The sequence below is a fragment of the Leptopilina boulardi genome, unplaced genomic scaffold (genome assembly GCF_019393585.1).
Source record: "Leptopilina boulardi isolate dan_hultmark-lab unplaced genomic scaffold, ZJU_Lbou_2.1 LbouV2_231, whole genome shotgun sequence".
NCBI lineage: Eukaryota > Metazoa > Arthropoda > Insecta > Hymenoptera > Figitidae > Leptopilina > Leptopilina boulardi.
This window is the reverse complement of record NW_026137787.1, coordinates 760,026-776,293: the sequence shown is the minus strand read 5'-3', so window position 1 is coordinate 776,293 and position 16,268 is coordinate 760,026. Positions and strand designations below refer to the sequence as shown.

Genomic DNA, 16,268 nt, shown 5'->3' with positions numbered 1-16,268 from the left:
CCCACTTTGGTTTAATTCTCCTGGAGGGAAATGTGAACTATTTTGAAGGATAATTTCACTATTTTTGAGGAATAAATAAATATTCCTGACAACTCATGCTCCATTCTCAATTAATAATTAATTACTTAATAAAGTTGAACATCTTTATTTTGACTCTTAAAGTTTAACCCTCCAGTTTTCTCCGTTTGCGTTTTATTGTTTCGAGTTATATATATATATATATATATATATATATATATATATATATATATATATATATATATATTAATGTTTAAAAATCAAAATCTTCATGCTTGAAAATATTAAAATAGAATATTTTTATAATTGATAATTAGCTGATGGAATAAATTTTACAGAAATTAGTATTTAAATATTTTTATCTTTCTGTATGTAAGTTAATAAAATTTTATACATAGCACAACAATGATTCTATAGAAGAAGAAATTGTACATATTTCAGTAGATAAGTTCTATTTTGGTCAGACATTCTATGTGCGTGTGTTTCCACTTGCTGTTTCATTTACAATTATTAGTACTGTTTCCCTCTTTCCCTCGGAGAAAATAATTATTTTTTTGGATGTTGTTTTAATTAATAAGTTATTATTTATTTATTTACTTACAATTAACTGATTAATCAAACTGGTATAAGACCTGACAATTATATGTAATATCGTCGTCGCTCATCAAAACTTGTTTTTAATTTCCATTACAATAACGAACAAAATTTTGAATTAACAATATGATTAATATATATATAAAGTTACAGATTAAAGTTACTTACGTTTTATTACAATGAAGTTGTGTATAATCAGTGAATTTCAGTTAGGTCGCAATAGTTTATGGTTTCAATTGGAGTTGTTTCAAATGAATGAAACTATGATTATATACAGTTTGTATATTGTTTAAACAAAAACGACTTTGTGCACTCAGAATATTACAATATTGTTGTTTCACTAGTTTCCAAGTGTTAATTCACGTCACTTGCATCTATAACGAAAACTTATTTCTAAGTATGTGAAGTGAAATAATTTGCATCAAATTTAACGTCTTGATATCAAAGTTAGAAAGAATTTTGCTAAAGGTTAACTATATTATTAATATAACTTTGTAACAGTTAATTTAATTTATTTTACGTAAAAGGAAATAAACGTGTTTTTTTTAACTTGCATTTATTTTTGGAAAGAAGCAATTTCGTTTATTTGCCTAATCAAAAGCAAAATTTTACCAGCAAAATCAAAAACAAATAAATTAATATTAAATCAGAAATTAGTAATTCCCTGTTTTCGAAAAGGTAATGAAAGTATATATATATACATATATGTATACCTACAACGCTCTTGTGGTACTTATATTTACCTATGTTGCTGTTTGAAACTGGGTATTATTTGATGTTTGTATAATTCATGAACGTATATTAGATTAGGTTACTAGGAAAGTTCTTGTGCGCATAGGTTGCTTCTACCAAGGAGTACGATATGGACCGGGATCTGCAATGATGGGCTCTCAGATGTGTGAATATTGTTACTGTATATCCGGTACGAGAAGATGCATTAGACCAAAATGTTTACTTCCACTCCCTGGTTGTACACCAGTTTATGCACCTCATTCCTGTTGCCCTGTATCTTACAACTGTACCCGTGAGTAAATTTAACTTTACATAAAAGAATTAAAAATTTACTTTCCTACACACTTTATAGTGTCATGTGCACACCTGCTATAATAAAATTTATCTTACTATTTCAATTTACAAGAAAAATGCTGAATTCTTTGAGAAATATTACTATCTTTAAGAAAAAATTTTATTAACAATATTTATTTTCTAATGATTATAATATGCTTTAACGGATCAGCTGCTTTGACTTAACCCTTAGGCATTCTATTCTATTTAATTATTTTTAGTAGTAAATAGATTATTTAGAACAATTTTTCTGAGATTCGTGAAAAAATCTATCTAAATCCAGATACAGAATTACCATATTACGCTTTATCATATAATTTAAGATTGCTAATTATTTCTAATCTATTCGGATCTTTTTCAGTTTTTTTTTTTGAAATTTTATCAGGTTTCCAATGAATGTAATAATACACCGCATGTGTTTACTGCACTGGAACAATATACCAAACGTGTATACCATGATAGAATTGGATATTTTGAAAATTAAACGGTAGATGTTGACCGCAGATTTTGAATTACGTTGCACGATAATTCGAATTGATGATTCAGTGTATGCGTGTGTTTATATTTAATTATTATTCTAAAAATAACGATTTTTTGTACCGACAGACATTTAATTATTTAAACAAGTAGAGGAAAGTGATACAATAAATACTAATTGATTAATTAGGTTAATTAATCAAACAATTATTGAAACAATCGTTTGGTTTAGAAGAGACAAATTTTCTGAAAAATAAAATTGATGGATCATAATATGTGAAAAGCACAATTTTGAATATTTAAAAAAAAAACCTTTTGGAAAATGTTCAGAATAACATAGACTCTGTCTGTTATGTGCGGAAAATTCAAAATTTTGCGTTTAAAACGTTTTTTAAACAATGTTAAGGTCACAAATCATGGCGCATGACACGCAAACTTCTCAGGTATGTGAAAAACACAATTTTGAATATTTTTTAAAAAAACCTTTTGGAAAATGTTCAGAGAAACATAGACTATGTCTGTTATGTGCGAAAAATTCAAAATTTTGCGTATAAAACGTTTTTTAAACAATGCCTACATATAAGCAATTCGTGTATTTTTCCTTACTTGTGACAACCAACTTAAACATTGTTTAAAAAACGTTTTATACGCAAAATTTTGAATTTTTCGCACATAACAGACATAGTCTATGTTTCTCTGAACATTTTCCAAAAGGTTTTTTTAAAAAATATTCAAAATTGTGTTTTCACATACCTGAGAAGTTTGCGTGTCATGCGCCATGATTTGTGACGTCACGAAGGTTCAAATGCTCTTAAAGAATCAGCTACTTTGACTTTTCATTACAATGGAAATAACTGAGCAATCGTTTTGAATTATATCGATTCGTAATCGATTCGTATCATGGTATATATTGATAATAATAATCGCTACTCATACGGAAAGATTTCCCGGAAGGGCTATCTGGAGATTTTATCGGATATCCGCCATAATAATTTTTATCAAAACTCTGATTTTAGCGATAACACTACGTAATTTTGACGGAAATAAATATTTTCGCATTTTGATGGGATTTTCAGACCCTTTCGTTTTTGTCAGACAAATCCTTCCGATGGAAATTATTATCAAAATTCCGATGAAATCGCCAGGGAACATTTTTATTTTGTAGAATAATTTCTGTTATAATTTCCGTTGGATTTCTGCCGTAATGGGAAATGGTATTCTAGCAGAGTTGTGTAGAATTTCTTTTCGTTTTCGGCGAAAATTTCGTTAATAGAAAAGGAAACGGAATTCCATTGGAAATTATCATAAAAGTATTCAAGGGGAGTTTTTCCCTATTTCATTCCCTTCTCCGTTAAAAACTGAAACGATATTCTATCGGAATGTATCCAATTTAAAAGTTTTTCCAGAAAACCTTTCTGTAGATTCCGTTGAAATTCAGATAACAATTTCTGGCTGAATTCTAATCGTATACTGAAGTAATTTCCAGGAAGCTCTTCCTGGGAATCTTTCTAGGTGGGAAAAAGATAATTATAGTTATTTTGGAAAAATATTGATAGCACTATTAGTAACAATTGTTATGAATCACTTGTAAATATCTCTCTCTAAACTTGAATCAGTGAAAGTCACCTCAGTCGCTAAATTCCAGCTATTTAAATCAGTGAAAATTACTAATTCAAATAAATTGAATTTAGCAACCGAATTGAATCAATTACATTTTCACTGATTTAAATTCAGAGAGTTAGAAATTTGGTTGTTGGAAAAATAATTTATTTCTTAAAAATTAGTACAGTAATTAAAATCAACATTTAACATTATAATTATATTTATTAATAATTGTTAATATAACCCTAGAATTTATGTTACAGTAATAAAATATTAAAAGAATTTTTTTTTGATTTTTAATTCAACAGGTGCAGAATCTTCGACGACCATGGCCTCGTTGTCAGGAAATGGTTAGTATATATGTTGGCAATTAATGAATGTGGACTTACACGCGATTTGCAGATCACGATCTCGATGACCTTCCTTCACGCCCAGTGAACATGTAGAAGGGTCGCGTTCGATCGGTAATCGTGAAATCCGTTAACAAAAAAAGAAAAGAGAAAAAAAAACCCAGTGCTTTGTGGATACGAGAGTCGAGTAAAATTTTTAATTCTTTCTCTTCTTCTTTCTCTCTCCTAGGTTGTCGAGTTGGTAAACGGTTTTACAAAGAGGGTGAAATGGTCCGGGACATTGCATTAAAGTCCACCTGTGACAATTGCTTCTGTGCCATGGGCGTCGTAAGTTGCGTTCCACTTGCCTGCGCTCCACCTCTTCAGGGTTGCAGTCCAATTGTTCGAGAAGGACAATGCTGCCCTTCCACTTACAATTGCAGTGAGTAATTCCCATCAATATTATTTAGTTTTGTGTTTTAATATTGTAAAAATTAAACGACTTACGTAATGAGGCTTACGACTTACACAACAAATGGATATCTCAACGAGATTTGAAATATCCCAGGGATATCCAAATTTCCGTTCCGTGGGTTACCCGCGCGGGATATGCTAAACAATGAAAATTTAATTATTGCAACAAATATAGGTAAATGCTTTTTTCATTAAAAATCTAAAATTTCCATAAAAAACCACATATTTATTTTGAAATTATTTTCTTAAATAAAATTTTTAATTATTAATATACTGCACGAATTAGATGAAACAAACATTTCCCAAAGCATAACCTGAAATTATCTCTCCTTTAGAAAAATTTTCGTCCAAGTTGAGTATATGTAAAATTACTTTATAAAAACAAAACACCACACAAAAGAATTACTGGGAGTCGATTATGTAATTTGATTTGACGTCAAAGTCAAGTTTATTTTTTGATTGCAATACGTCAAATTGCTATCAAAAAGTAAATTTGAATGCGACGTTAAATTGAAATAAAAAATTAAATTTTAATTTAACGTCTAAGTTAAATAAAACAATGAATTTTTTGAATTAAATTTGACATTGACGTTAAAGTAAATTTGATTTTGACGTCGAATCAAATTACATAATCAACACCCTGATTTTATTTGTTATATTTGATAACGGAATTAATATTATACTTAAAGTTGCTGACAAAGTAATAGACGCACAATACTACTGGAGTGAGATTACAAATAGCGACAGAGCTACGAAGATTTTGCTACGTAGCGATTCAAAGCAACATTCACTTTAAAAAATTTTTTAGCTATCGGGTGACTCAAAAAATGGTATCATTTTGATAGATTTAAGTTGGTACAATTGTTTTTCTGTGTATTTTTTTCTCATATTTGCTTTATTTTATAATTTAACAATTCTTTTTAGAATCAAGAATGTATCAAATTCCCTGGCGGATCTCGAAATCGGAATGTACGCTGAATTCGTTGTACATTCGTTACACATTGGTTATAGTTGGAGTGAAAATTGTGTAGAAACTGAGTGACAGGCTAGGGAATTTTCTAGTGACATCCAACTTGATAGTCGATAAAGAAGTTGAGCCGCCGACTTTGCACGGTAGGTGGCAGCATTCATACTTTCGCCTTTTTAAAAATTCTCTTTTTCGATTGTAAATAGAAAAATTAATTAATTAATAAGTTAAATAGTTTCTATGTTGTCATTTTTTTTTAACAATTGAATTTTTGAAGATTGTTTAATGAGATAAATTAAACTTGTATAATCGATGCAAATTGTTGTTTTTTAATTAAATTCAGTTAAATTAATTTAATCATAATTTTAATAAAGAAAAGTTTTTTTATCTTTCTTTATTTTATTATTATTTATTTTTAATATAAATGTAATTAAAAGAAAAGATTTATTTAAAAGTATTTTAAAAACAACAAATTGCATCGATTATACAAGTTTAATTTATCTCATTAAACAATCTTCAAAAATTCAATTGTTAAAAAAAATGACAACATAGAAACTATATAACTTATTAAGAGTGTCGAACGGTCTCTGAAATTCTTTGGCATTTAATAATCGCCCTATAAAAACGGCACTGAACGTGAAAATGATAAACATTGAGTTTAAAATACTTTTTTCTCAAAACGCGGACACTTTTTTCAAAATCGGAAAAAATACCAAGGATCCTTATCTTATAAATTTCTTAAATCCGAAAGATTGTGCAAATCTATACAAAAATGCGATTGTAAAACGAAAAGTACGAAAGTAATATAATGACAGCTGCGACATTGTGCTCCCTGCATGCTTCTGCCACCTAACGGCTGCAGGACGTAATAAACCTAAAATTGGGTGCAGTTCCGAATAGCACATACCTCTGATTTCGATAAAACTTGGTATCCCTACGTAATTTGGTGCGCTGATTACGAAAATCATAGTGAAAATGGGCGGAAATTTAATTATCATGGTAAAAACCATAAAAAACACCATGAAATCATGGTTTTTTTCGATTATCTCGTAAAAAACAAAAAACTTCGAAAAAAGTTTTAGACGAAAGTTGTAGATCTCTAAAAAACACACATTTCATGTTTTATGGGGGCGATTATAGGGCGATTATTAAATGCCAAAGAATTTCAGAGACCGTTCGACACTCTTAATTAATTAATTTTTCTATTTACAATTGAAAAAGAGAATTTTTAAAAAGGAGAAAGTATGAATGCTGCCACCTACCGTGCAAAGTCGGCGGCTCAACTATCAAGTTGGATGTCACTAGAAAATTCCCTAGCCTGTCAAACTCACTTACGCGAACATTTTACACTTTAAACTTTATTTATTTAATAATAACACGTTAATTTATCACAAATACAGCACAAATCTATCACTAAATACTTTTATTATTCAATTCAATTACACTTTTCCACAGTTTCCACTCAGTTTCTACACAATTTTCACTCCAACTAAATGTTTAACCAATGTGTAACGAATGTACAACGAATTTAGCGTACATTCCGATTTCGAGATCCGCCAGGGTTCATAAGGATTTCCCACGATGAAGAAATGAAGCAATTAAAAGAAATATCTAAAAGCCTGACAAATTTTTCAAGTGTAACACTTCAAATCTGAAAAGTTATAAAAAAGGCAATTCTAGGCAACGATAATTATTAATATTATATTTACACTTTTATTTCTAAATTTAAACCTTAAATTTTTTTACAATTAATAAATAAACTAAATGAAACATAATAATAATAAAGAAAAAAAGGAGACATTTATTTCCAATTTCTATCTTAACAAAAAATCAAGAAGCTAATTCAACTTTATCCAACAATAATAAACTATTTACTTTTCTTTTTTATATTAATAATTAAATATTTATTGCATTTATATTTATTATCTTTTTCATAGGATTAAAAGTTTCTATTAGACATTGTCTAAAATGTGAAAAAAATTTAATTTAAAAAATTTTGGAGATATAACCTCAAAAATAGAATTGTTGTTTTCACGCAAGGGTTAACTAAAAAAAATGTATACGGCATTTTTTGTGAGTTAAAGAGTTTTTCAAGAAATGAAAATTTAAATCAATTTAATTAAAAAATTATTAATTAATTTAATTAAAAAAATTTATCAATTTTTAAATGTAGACTGGTAAATAATATCCTAATTTTAAATCTCATGCAATTATTATTTTTAATTCTTGCAATAAGATTAATTTTCTTAATTTTTATTTATTGAATTAAATTAAAAAAATTTATTTCCTTTATAAATTATTTTAACATTAAACTAGATGATTTATATTTGAAGTTGTTATTTATTAAATTAATAGGTTATTTACAATATTAAAGTATAATTTATTTCGTCACTAGTTAATTATTTTATTTGAAACTAACAGTTGGTAAACAAGAAGTTAGAGAATTGATTCCACCTTCATGTTGTATTTGTTTGCTACGTAGATAAAATATTTTAGGAAATTGACATGAATTCTATGTCAATGTCCTTATTTAGAGGGGTTATGTTTATAGTTTCTTCTAAATTACCATCTTGCAGTTTAAGGTTTGAAGAAATTGTCAACGGTATTTTATTTCGGCCATGATTTGGAACAAATTTCACTAAAAATATGTAAGTTTTTAATTCTAAATAACGAAAAGCGCTACATAGCGAATAGCGCTATTAGTAATTCCCTGGCGGATTGGGAAAACCAAGTTGTAACCGAATTGGGTTCCGATTCGGTTACGTTTCGGTTGATTGTGAAATATTATCGTTAATCGACAAAATATGTAGTAAATAACTATTAGAAATAGTTAATATACATTTAGAGTACTTATTTATGCAATAATAATAATAAATTAAGATATAATTAATTAATAATAAGTGTTTTAACCCACTAAATTTTTCTCTAGCTGGTGACCTCTTACATAAACAATTTTATTTTTAATATTTTTAATTCTGGATTTGCTTCCACTAACTTGGGAATATAATTTAAATATTTCTTTTCTAACAGGAGTAATAGATAGAATTTTTCATATCGTGCTACTAATGAAGTTATGAATTTTAGAAACATATTTTTATAATTTTATTATAGAATATTAATTGACTGTTTATTTTTTAATTAAATTTAATGTTATGCTTTCGCCAAAAAAATTTAAATTTTGAAGTTACTGGTTTATTATAGAATATGTTAAAACTTTTCCGAGTTATGTTTCCAATCCTACAATGTTGGGTATATTTTTTTTTCTATATGATATTGTAAATCTGATGCCATTTAGAGTTCATAAAATTTTTTTAAACAATGCTAAAACAATTAGTGATTGTTATCTGTTATTATATCGGTTTTTTTCCCTCGAAGTTTATATTTTTCGCAATATTCTTTACGTTGAGAGATTTTTTTGGTTTTCAAGAATTAAATTTTTTTTATACCAAAGTTTAATATGCTGCCGCTTTGAAGAGAAAAAACGGGATTATGTTACAAAAATTCATATACGAATTTCGGGAACGTTGCATATGGTGGATTTCACGTCAAAAATCCACCGAAAAAAAAAATTTTGTCCAATTATTCCCAAAATTTTTTTATAACATGTCCTATAGGCTAGTAATTTGTCAGACAAATATTTTTGAATTTTATGAAAAATTGTACAAGGGAGAGGGGGTAAAAGTTCTGGACTTTTGCGTGACACGCTTCACTTTGATTATTTATCATACTGCAAAGGAAAAATTTAAAAAAAAAATGGGACATGGTTTTTATAGATTTTTTCATAAACTTTCGAATTCCGCAGTCTATTTTCAAAAATTTTGTTATTTTGACACAAATTTTGAAAAAATAAAAATATATTTTCACTTTTCTCATCTTTGGGTCATTTTTTTTGTTTCTCATTTTTAAAAGAAAGCTGAGATTTTTTCCGATGACATACTCAATTTTCAAAAAACCGTTTTTTTTTGTTTTCGATAAATTAATTTTTGAATGTTGCGCATCACGTCGTTGCGCCGCGCAGCCATTCGCGGTTTGCTGATACGTGTGTGAATATTTAATTTATAAAACGAGAAAATAAAAATCTTAGCAAAAATGAATTTCTATAATAATTTTTTAATACACTACTCGACTTGGATATCCCTGTGTAAACATTGAAAGAGAAATGTCTTATTTATGTGTCGGCCATCTGGCGGCAACATTATGAAGAACGAAGTGCTTCTCACCCGCAGAAAATATATCACGTAACACGACACGGCGCGGCGTGACGTGCAACATTCAAAAATTAATTTATTGAAAACAAAAAAAACGGTTTTTTGAAAATTGAGTATGTCATCGGAAAAAATTTCAGCTTTCTTTTAAAAATGAGAAACAAAAAAAAAATAATCCAAAGATGAGAAAAGTGAAAATATATTTTTATTTTTTCAAAACTTGTGTCAAAATAACAAAATTTTTGAAAATAGATTGCGGAATTCGAAAGCTTATGAAAAAATATATAAAAACCATGTCACATTTTTTTTTTAAGTTTTTCCTTTGCAGTATGATAAATAATCAAAGTGAAGCGTGTCACGCAAAAGTCCAAAACTTTTACCCCCTCTCCCTTGTACAATTTTTCATAAAATTCAAAAATATTTGTCTGACAAATTACGAGCCTATAGGACATGTTATAAAAAAATTTTGGGAATAATTGGACAAAATTTTTTTTTTGGTGGATTTTTGACGTGAAATCCACCATATCAATTTTAGATGATTTTATAAAAAATAACGATCAGAATCAGCTAATCTAAATGGGTCATTCCATACGAAAAGGCAAATGGCTGCGTCCACTCGCAGTTTGAACCAATCGCAATGTTATAGTAGTCAAATTTTAGCATTTTTTATATAGAATCGAAAGCCGAGTGGCCTTTTTTTATTTTCAAAATGGCGGCCACCCCAGTGGCATATGTAAAAAAATTACACGATGGTTTTTTTTTAATCCTTCAATACTTTTAAGATTTTAGTTTAAAACTGCTCAAAACATATTATATTTATGTTCTAGAGCTCGCCAAAGATAAATCCATAGTCAGAATTAAAAAATTCAATATGGCGGATTCAAAATGGCGGATCATTTTTTTAAAATCATCGAAATCGCTTGAAACTCGTTACTCGGGGGTTTTCGGGGTCGCTGATGACGAATCTGTAGTCAGAATTCCAATATTCAAACTATTCGATCCAATATGGCGGATCCAAGATGGCGGAGTTTTTTTAAAATCATCGAAATCGCTTGAAACTCGTTACTCAGGGGTTTTCGGGGTCGCTGATGACGAATCTGTAGTCAGAATTCCAATATTCAAACTATTCGATCCAATATGGCGGGTCCAAGATGGCGGAGTTTTTTTTAAATCATTGAAATCGCTTGAAACTCGTTACTCGAGGGTTTTCGGGGTCGCTGATGACGAATCTGTAGTCAGATATAAAAAAAACCCTTGTAACAAGTTTTGAGCGATTTCATGATTTTTCAGAAAATTTTTCGTATCCGCCATATTGTGTTTTATATTTTTTTGAATCCACCATTTTGAATTTTGAAAATCTGACAGCAGATTTGAAATCAGCAACCCCAAAAACCCCCGAGTCACAAGTTTCAAGCGATTTCAATGATTTAAAAAAAACTCCGCCATCTTGGACCCGCCATATTGGATCGAATAGTTTGAATATTGGAATTCTGACTACAGATTCGTCATCAGCGACCCCGAAAACCCCCGAGTAACAAGTTTCAAGCGATTTCGATGATTTTAAAAAAACTCCGCCATCTTGGATCCGCCATATTGGATCGAATAGTTTAAATATTGGAATTCTGACTACAGATTCGTCATCAGCGACCCCGAAAACCCCCGAGTAACAAGTTTCAAGCGATTTCGATGATTTTAAAAAAATGATCCGCCATTTTGAATCCGCCATTTTGAATTTTTTAATTCTGACTATGGATTTATCTTTGGCGAGCTCTAGAACATAAATATAATATGTTTTGAGCAATTTTAAACTAAAATCTTAAAAGTATTGAAGGATTAAAAAAAAACCATCGCGTAATTTTTTTGCATATGCCATTGGGGTGGCCGCCATTTGGAAAATAAAAAAAAGGCCACTCGACTTTCGATTCTATATAAAAAATGCTAAAATTTGACTACTATAACATTGCGATTGGTTCAAACTGCGAGTGGACGCAGCCATTTGCCTTTTCGTATGGAATGACCCAAATATATATACACACAAGTTAATGGAGAGGTTTTTTTTTAAATTTAACAAACTGTATGAAAAATATTTTAATTTGAATGGAGAAAAACATGAATTTATGAAACATAACGTTTATGGAATATGGAAAGCTTCCCACATAACTTTAATTGATTAATATGCAAAATTTGTTCTTTGATCGACTAAAAACCCTTTTTGGTTAGTTTCCATTCGCGTAAGCTCCCCAGCTCTCTTTTGATGTGTCAATATAAATCTCAATATCAAACTTTGTTGGAGTATTCATGTTTTGATATGATGATGTTAAGTTATTTAACCGCACTACTGTAATTCATATCCAACTATATTTTACAGAATGACAGTAGCTCTTAATTTTCCGATTAAATTGGCAAAATTTTGTACTAAACAGTAATTTTTGTTTTAGTTAATTTTAGTTTTTCTTGCCATCGAAAAATCTTTTAGTCATATCTAATTAATATACAATAAAATCACTTGCTTTTTCAATTTATTTATAAAATTAATGAATATCGTTGAAAACTCGTTTAAATCAGAACCTTGGAACTTTGATATAAATTTGAATGATATCTTGAATTTGAATTGGAACTTGAAAGAATTTGAATATCTTGAAAAGAATTTGAATAAATAACTAAGAACTGGAGAAAGGAGTAGAATTTGAATGACTTTGAATTAGAAGAATATGAACTTGGAATTAGAAGTTGAATTGAACTGACTTTTTCATTAGTGTCTTAATTTTTATATTGCTATCCCTTCTTAAATTTTAAGTAGAGTGCAAATTTTGGGGATGAATATTTTGAGAGTGAAAGAGAAAGGATATAAGAAAATATAAGTGATTGGATCTATTGAAAGGAAAATAGAAAAAACTTATAAAGTGAAAGATGTCATTGGGTCCTTAGGCCAGCCCTTGCTTGAGAAATGGGAATTCTAAATTCAAGCTATTTTTAATAGATGAATCCAAGATTCACTTTTTAAACAAATTTTCAAAATTTGCATAATTTCTTAAAAAAATTAAAAAACAAATTTGTACATCTGTAGTGGGATTACGCTAGCGCTAGTCGCTATGTAGCGCTTTTCGCTATTTAGGGTTAAAAATTTACATATTTTCAGTGAAATTTTTTTAAAATGATGTCCAAAAAAAATAGCGTTGACAGTTTCTTCAAAACTTAAACTGCAAGATCGTAATTCCAAAGAGAATATAAACATAACCCCACTGGATAAGACCTTTGACATAGAATTCATTTCAATTTCCTAAAAGATTTTATCTACGTAGCAAATCAATATTACACGAAGGTGGAAACAATTCTCTAACTTCATGTTTGCCAACTGTTACTTTACAATAAAATAATTTACAAAAAGTTATTTGATTAAACATTTTGATTATTCGAATAAATTTAACCTGAATCCATAATGTTTAACTTCATACTTTCCTCTTCAAAGAGTACTCATAATGTTATTTCTATCTTTGAATTTTACCAGCGAAACAGTTGTCCTAACCTAAATCTGTGAAGGTGATACAATTTTTTTGAGTCACCCAGCAACTAAAAATTTTTTTTAACTGAATGTAGCTAAAAATCGCTACGTACCGAAATCTTCGTAGCGCTGTTAGTTGTTATTCGTAATCCCACTCCTGGAGGATGCACTCATAGATTTTTGTGTCAATTTTACGGTTGAATTTTTCTACATTTATTGCTTGCAAATGTTTTCGGTTTCTATAAATTTTATAAATTTCAAAGTCCAACCTGCAAGTGTTGACCATTTAAGGTTTAGGATTTCATTATTAGTTCTAAAAGAAAGAAATAAACAATTTATACTGAAGAAAAGAAACATGATTTTGGTAAAACAAATGTTTTTTCCTTGTAGAATCGATAAGAAATATACAAATAAAATTTAAGAAGAAAAAGAAAAGTACGAGAAAAATATAATGAAATAACGCATAGGACATTAAAATTTCTTTCAGGTGGTAGCATTGAGGTGAAGGCAGCACAAAATTATGCATCCTATGCTTTTATTAGCAAAGATTATGCAAAATTTAGAAAGGAAACAAATTTTTTTGTAAGTAAAAATTTTATTTTACTTTTATGAGAGATTTATTTTTCATTTTGTAAAGTGAATTTTTCCCCTTTTTGTGATCTTAAGGCACCATACGAGTTTCAATCTTTATCAAATCACACGGTCGAGGGTCGTGGTCATCGAGTGGTCATTGAGGGAATAGACTCAAGCACTTTCAGCCCGGTCACTGAAGAGTCTACAGTCGCTGAATCCACTTTTGCCTCCTCCACCTTAGAAACCGAGACGATGGACAATAAGATACTGACCGAAACGACAGAATATCCAAAGACCACTACTTTGGAGAGCAATCTTCTTACCTCTACCACACTTGAGGTCAAATACTTTAAGATAACTGTAAAATTCAACCACTCGTATTTTTAGTTGTTGTTTTTTTTGTAAATAAAATATTTATTTGGAAATTTATTATCAATTAAAAATTAAATTTTGTTTTCAAATTCAATTCTATAATTTAAGTAGAGGAATTCTTTTTTTCAAATATGTCCCTTTATTTCTGAATTTTAATTTAGGAAAGTACTGATGCGGAGTCGACAGTTTCTGATTGGGGAACGACAATCAAAGACTTGGGCATGGAGGATTCAACGTTGACGAGCTCTTTAATGTCTCTAGTGGATTCAACCACTATCGATGATTCCTTCTCTGAAGTCACGACCACAAGAGCAACCACAATCGAAGAAGATTATACATCGACGTTACCCTCAGCAACAGACATAACAGAATCAACTTTGATCTCTCTAGAGGGAGGATTTCGCGAGTCGTCCTGTCAAGAGGGCGAATCAGAGAAATGCCATTTTACAGAGCCTTTTACAAATGATACCGAAACAACTGTTTTCTCTTTAACAACGAAAAAGCAGAATAAAGACAAAGAGGAAGATGTAGGTCAACCTACCTCGACAATAACCACCCAACAGGTAAAAACATTGAAAAGAGGGATAAAAATTGAGTCACCTAATACACAATTTAAAAAAATTTATTTCAATTCTTCAAAGGGATTTCTATGAATTTATTTGGATAAATTTTTATCTGTAGAAAAAAAATATTTCAGTAAATAATAATTATATAACTTTTTACATTAGATACGACTGTCTCCTAATGATTTTTTTTTTTTGAGTAATTCGCGAAAATGTTTTCAGGATTCATTGATAACAACAGGTTTACCTAGTGTTCTTATGCCAAATGACATTTTAGTGATGAATGTTACTGTAAAAACAAATGTTTCGGTTGGACATATTCAAGGGGTGACGATTAATCCTACGAGGACGATTGCACCGGAAATCGAAGCCATTCTGAATATCATTCATCGACAAAAGGGTGATGATTATGAATACGATTACAGCGAGCCAACACTACCTCCGTCACTACCAAATGTTCGGTAAATATTGAAATTTCATCAAATTTGTCTTGTTTTTGTACACTATTTTTAGTTTTAAATTTTGAACTGATATTTTGAAACTGAGTAGATCCTAAAGTATATACGAATATTAATAAAATAGTTCTAAAAAATTTTTAAACGAATTTTCAATTTAAAATTTGAATATCAAATGGTTCACAAAAAAAATGTATGTTTAGGTAGGGAGTCAAAAGTTCCAAAAAGTTTTTTTTTCTCAAAGTATCAATAGTTCCAAAATTTGTTCAAAAAAAAAAATAAATAAATAAACAAATAACGTATCGAAGACAGAATTTGCAATATAGTCTCAACCTATCCAGAATGCATTTAAAACGATGAAATTATTAATTACTTAAAATCAATTGGTCAAATTTTACATTTTTAAACATTTTGACAATTCAGTTTTTCTAAATTCAAAATGGCCCCAAAAATCCTCTAATAACAAGTTTCAAGCAAATCCGATCAATTTTTTATTTTGTCGTCCGCCATTTTGAATTTTGAAAAATGAATGTCAGATTCATAATCAGCGACCCCGAAAACCCCCGGGTAACAAGTTTCAAGGGAATCAGATGCATTTTGAAAATTTTTTCGCCATATTAGATCCGTCATTTTGAATTTTAAAAAACTTGTGTCAGATTCGTAATCAGCGACCCCGAAAACCCCTGAGTAAAAAGCTTCAAGTGAATCCAACCAATTTTTAATTATGTCGTCCGCCATATTGGAACCGCCATTTTGAATTTCGAAAAACTGATGTTAGATTCGTTATCAGCGACCCTGAAAACCCCCGAGTAAAAAGCTTCAAAAGAATCCAACCAATTTTTAATTTTGTCGTCCGCCATATTGGATCCGCCGTTTTGAATTTCAAAAAAACTCACCCTAAAAAGTTTCACAATTTTTTCAATTAAAATTTTAAAGTTATTAAGTGGGGAAATAAAAACGCCTTGTTTCTGGGGAATCACTCATATACATATATATATATATATATATATATATATATATATATATATATATATATATATATATATATATATTTCTTGTTTTTTAATTTCAT

At 29.3% G+C, this 16,268-nt stretch overlaps 1 protein-coding gene across 1 annotated transcript in view; it reads left to right on the top strand.

The window, feature by feature from the left end:
* The window catches only part of LOC127280274 (uncharacterized), a 51,091-nt gene that overhangs the window by 31,285 nt on the left and 3,538 nt on the right, over window positions 1-16,268 (top strand). Inside the window, exons 4-10 of the mRNA XM_051303183.1 lie at window positions 1,451-1,636; window positions 4,065-4,106; window positions 4,336-4,527; window positions 13,721-13,815; window positions 13,900-14,145; window positions 14,340-14,741; window positions 14,964-15,202. Coding sequence (XP_051159140.1) covers window positions 1,451-1,636; window positions 4,065-4,106; window positions 4,336-4,527; window positions 13,721-13,815; window positions 13,900-14,145; window positions 14,340-14,741; window positions 14,964-15,202 — 1,402 coding nt within the window. The remainder of the gene's footprint in view (window positions 1-1,450; window positions 1,637-4,064; window positions 4,107-4,335; window positions 4,528-13,720; window positions 13,816-13,899; window positions 14,146-14,339; window positions 14,742-14,963; window positions 15,203-16,268) is intronic.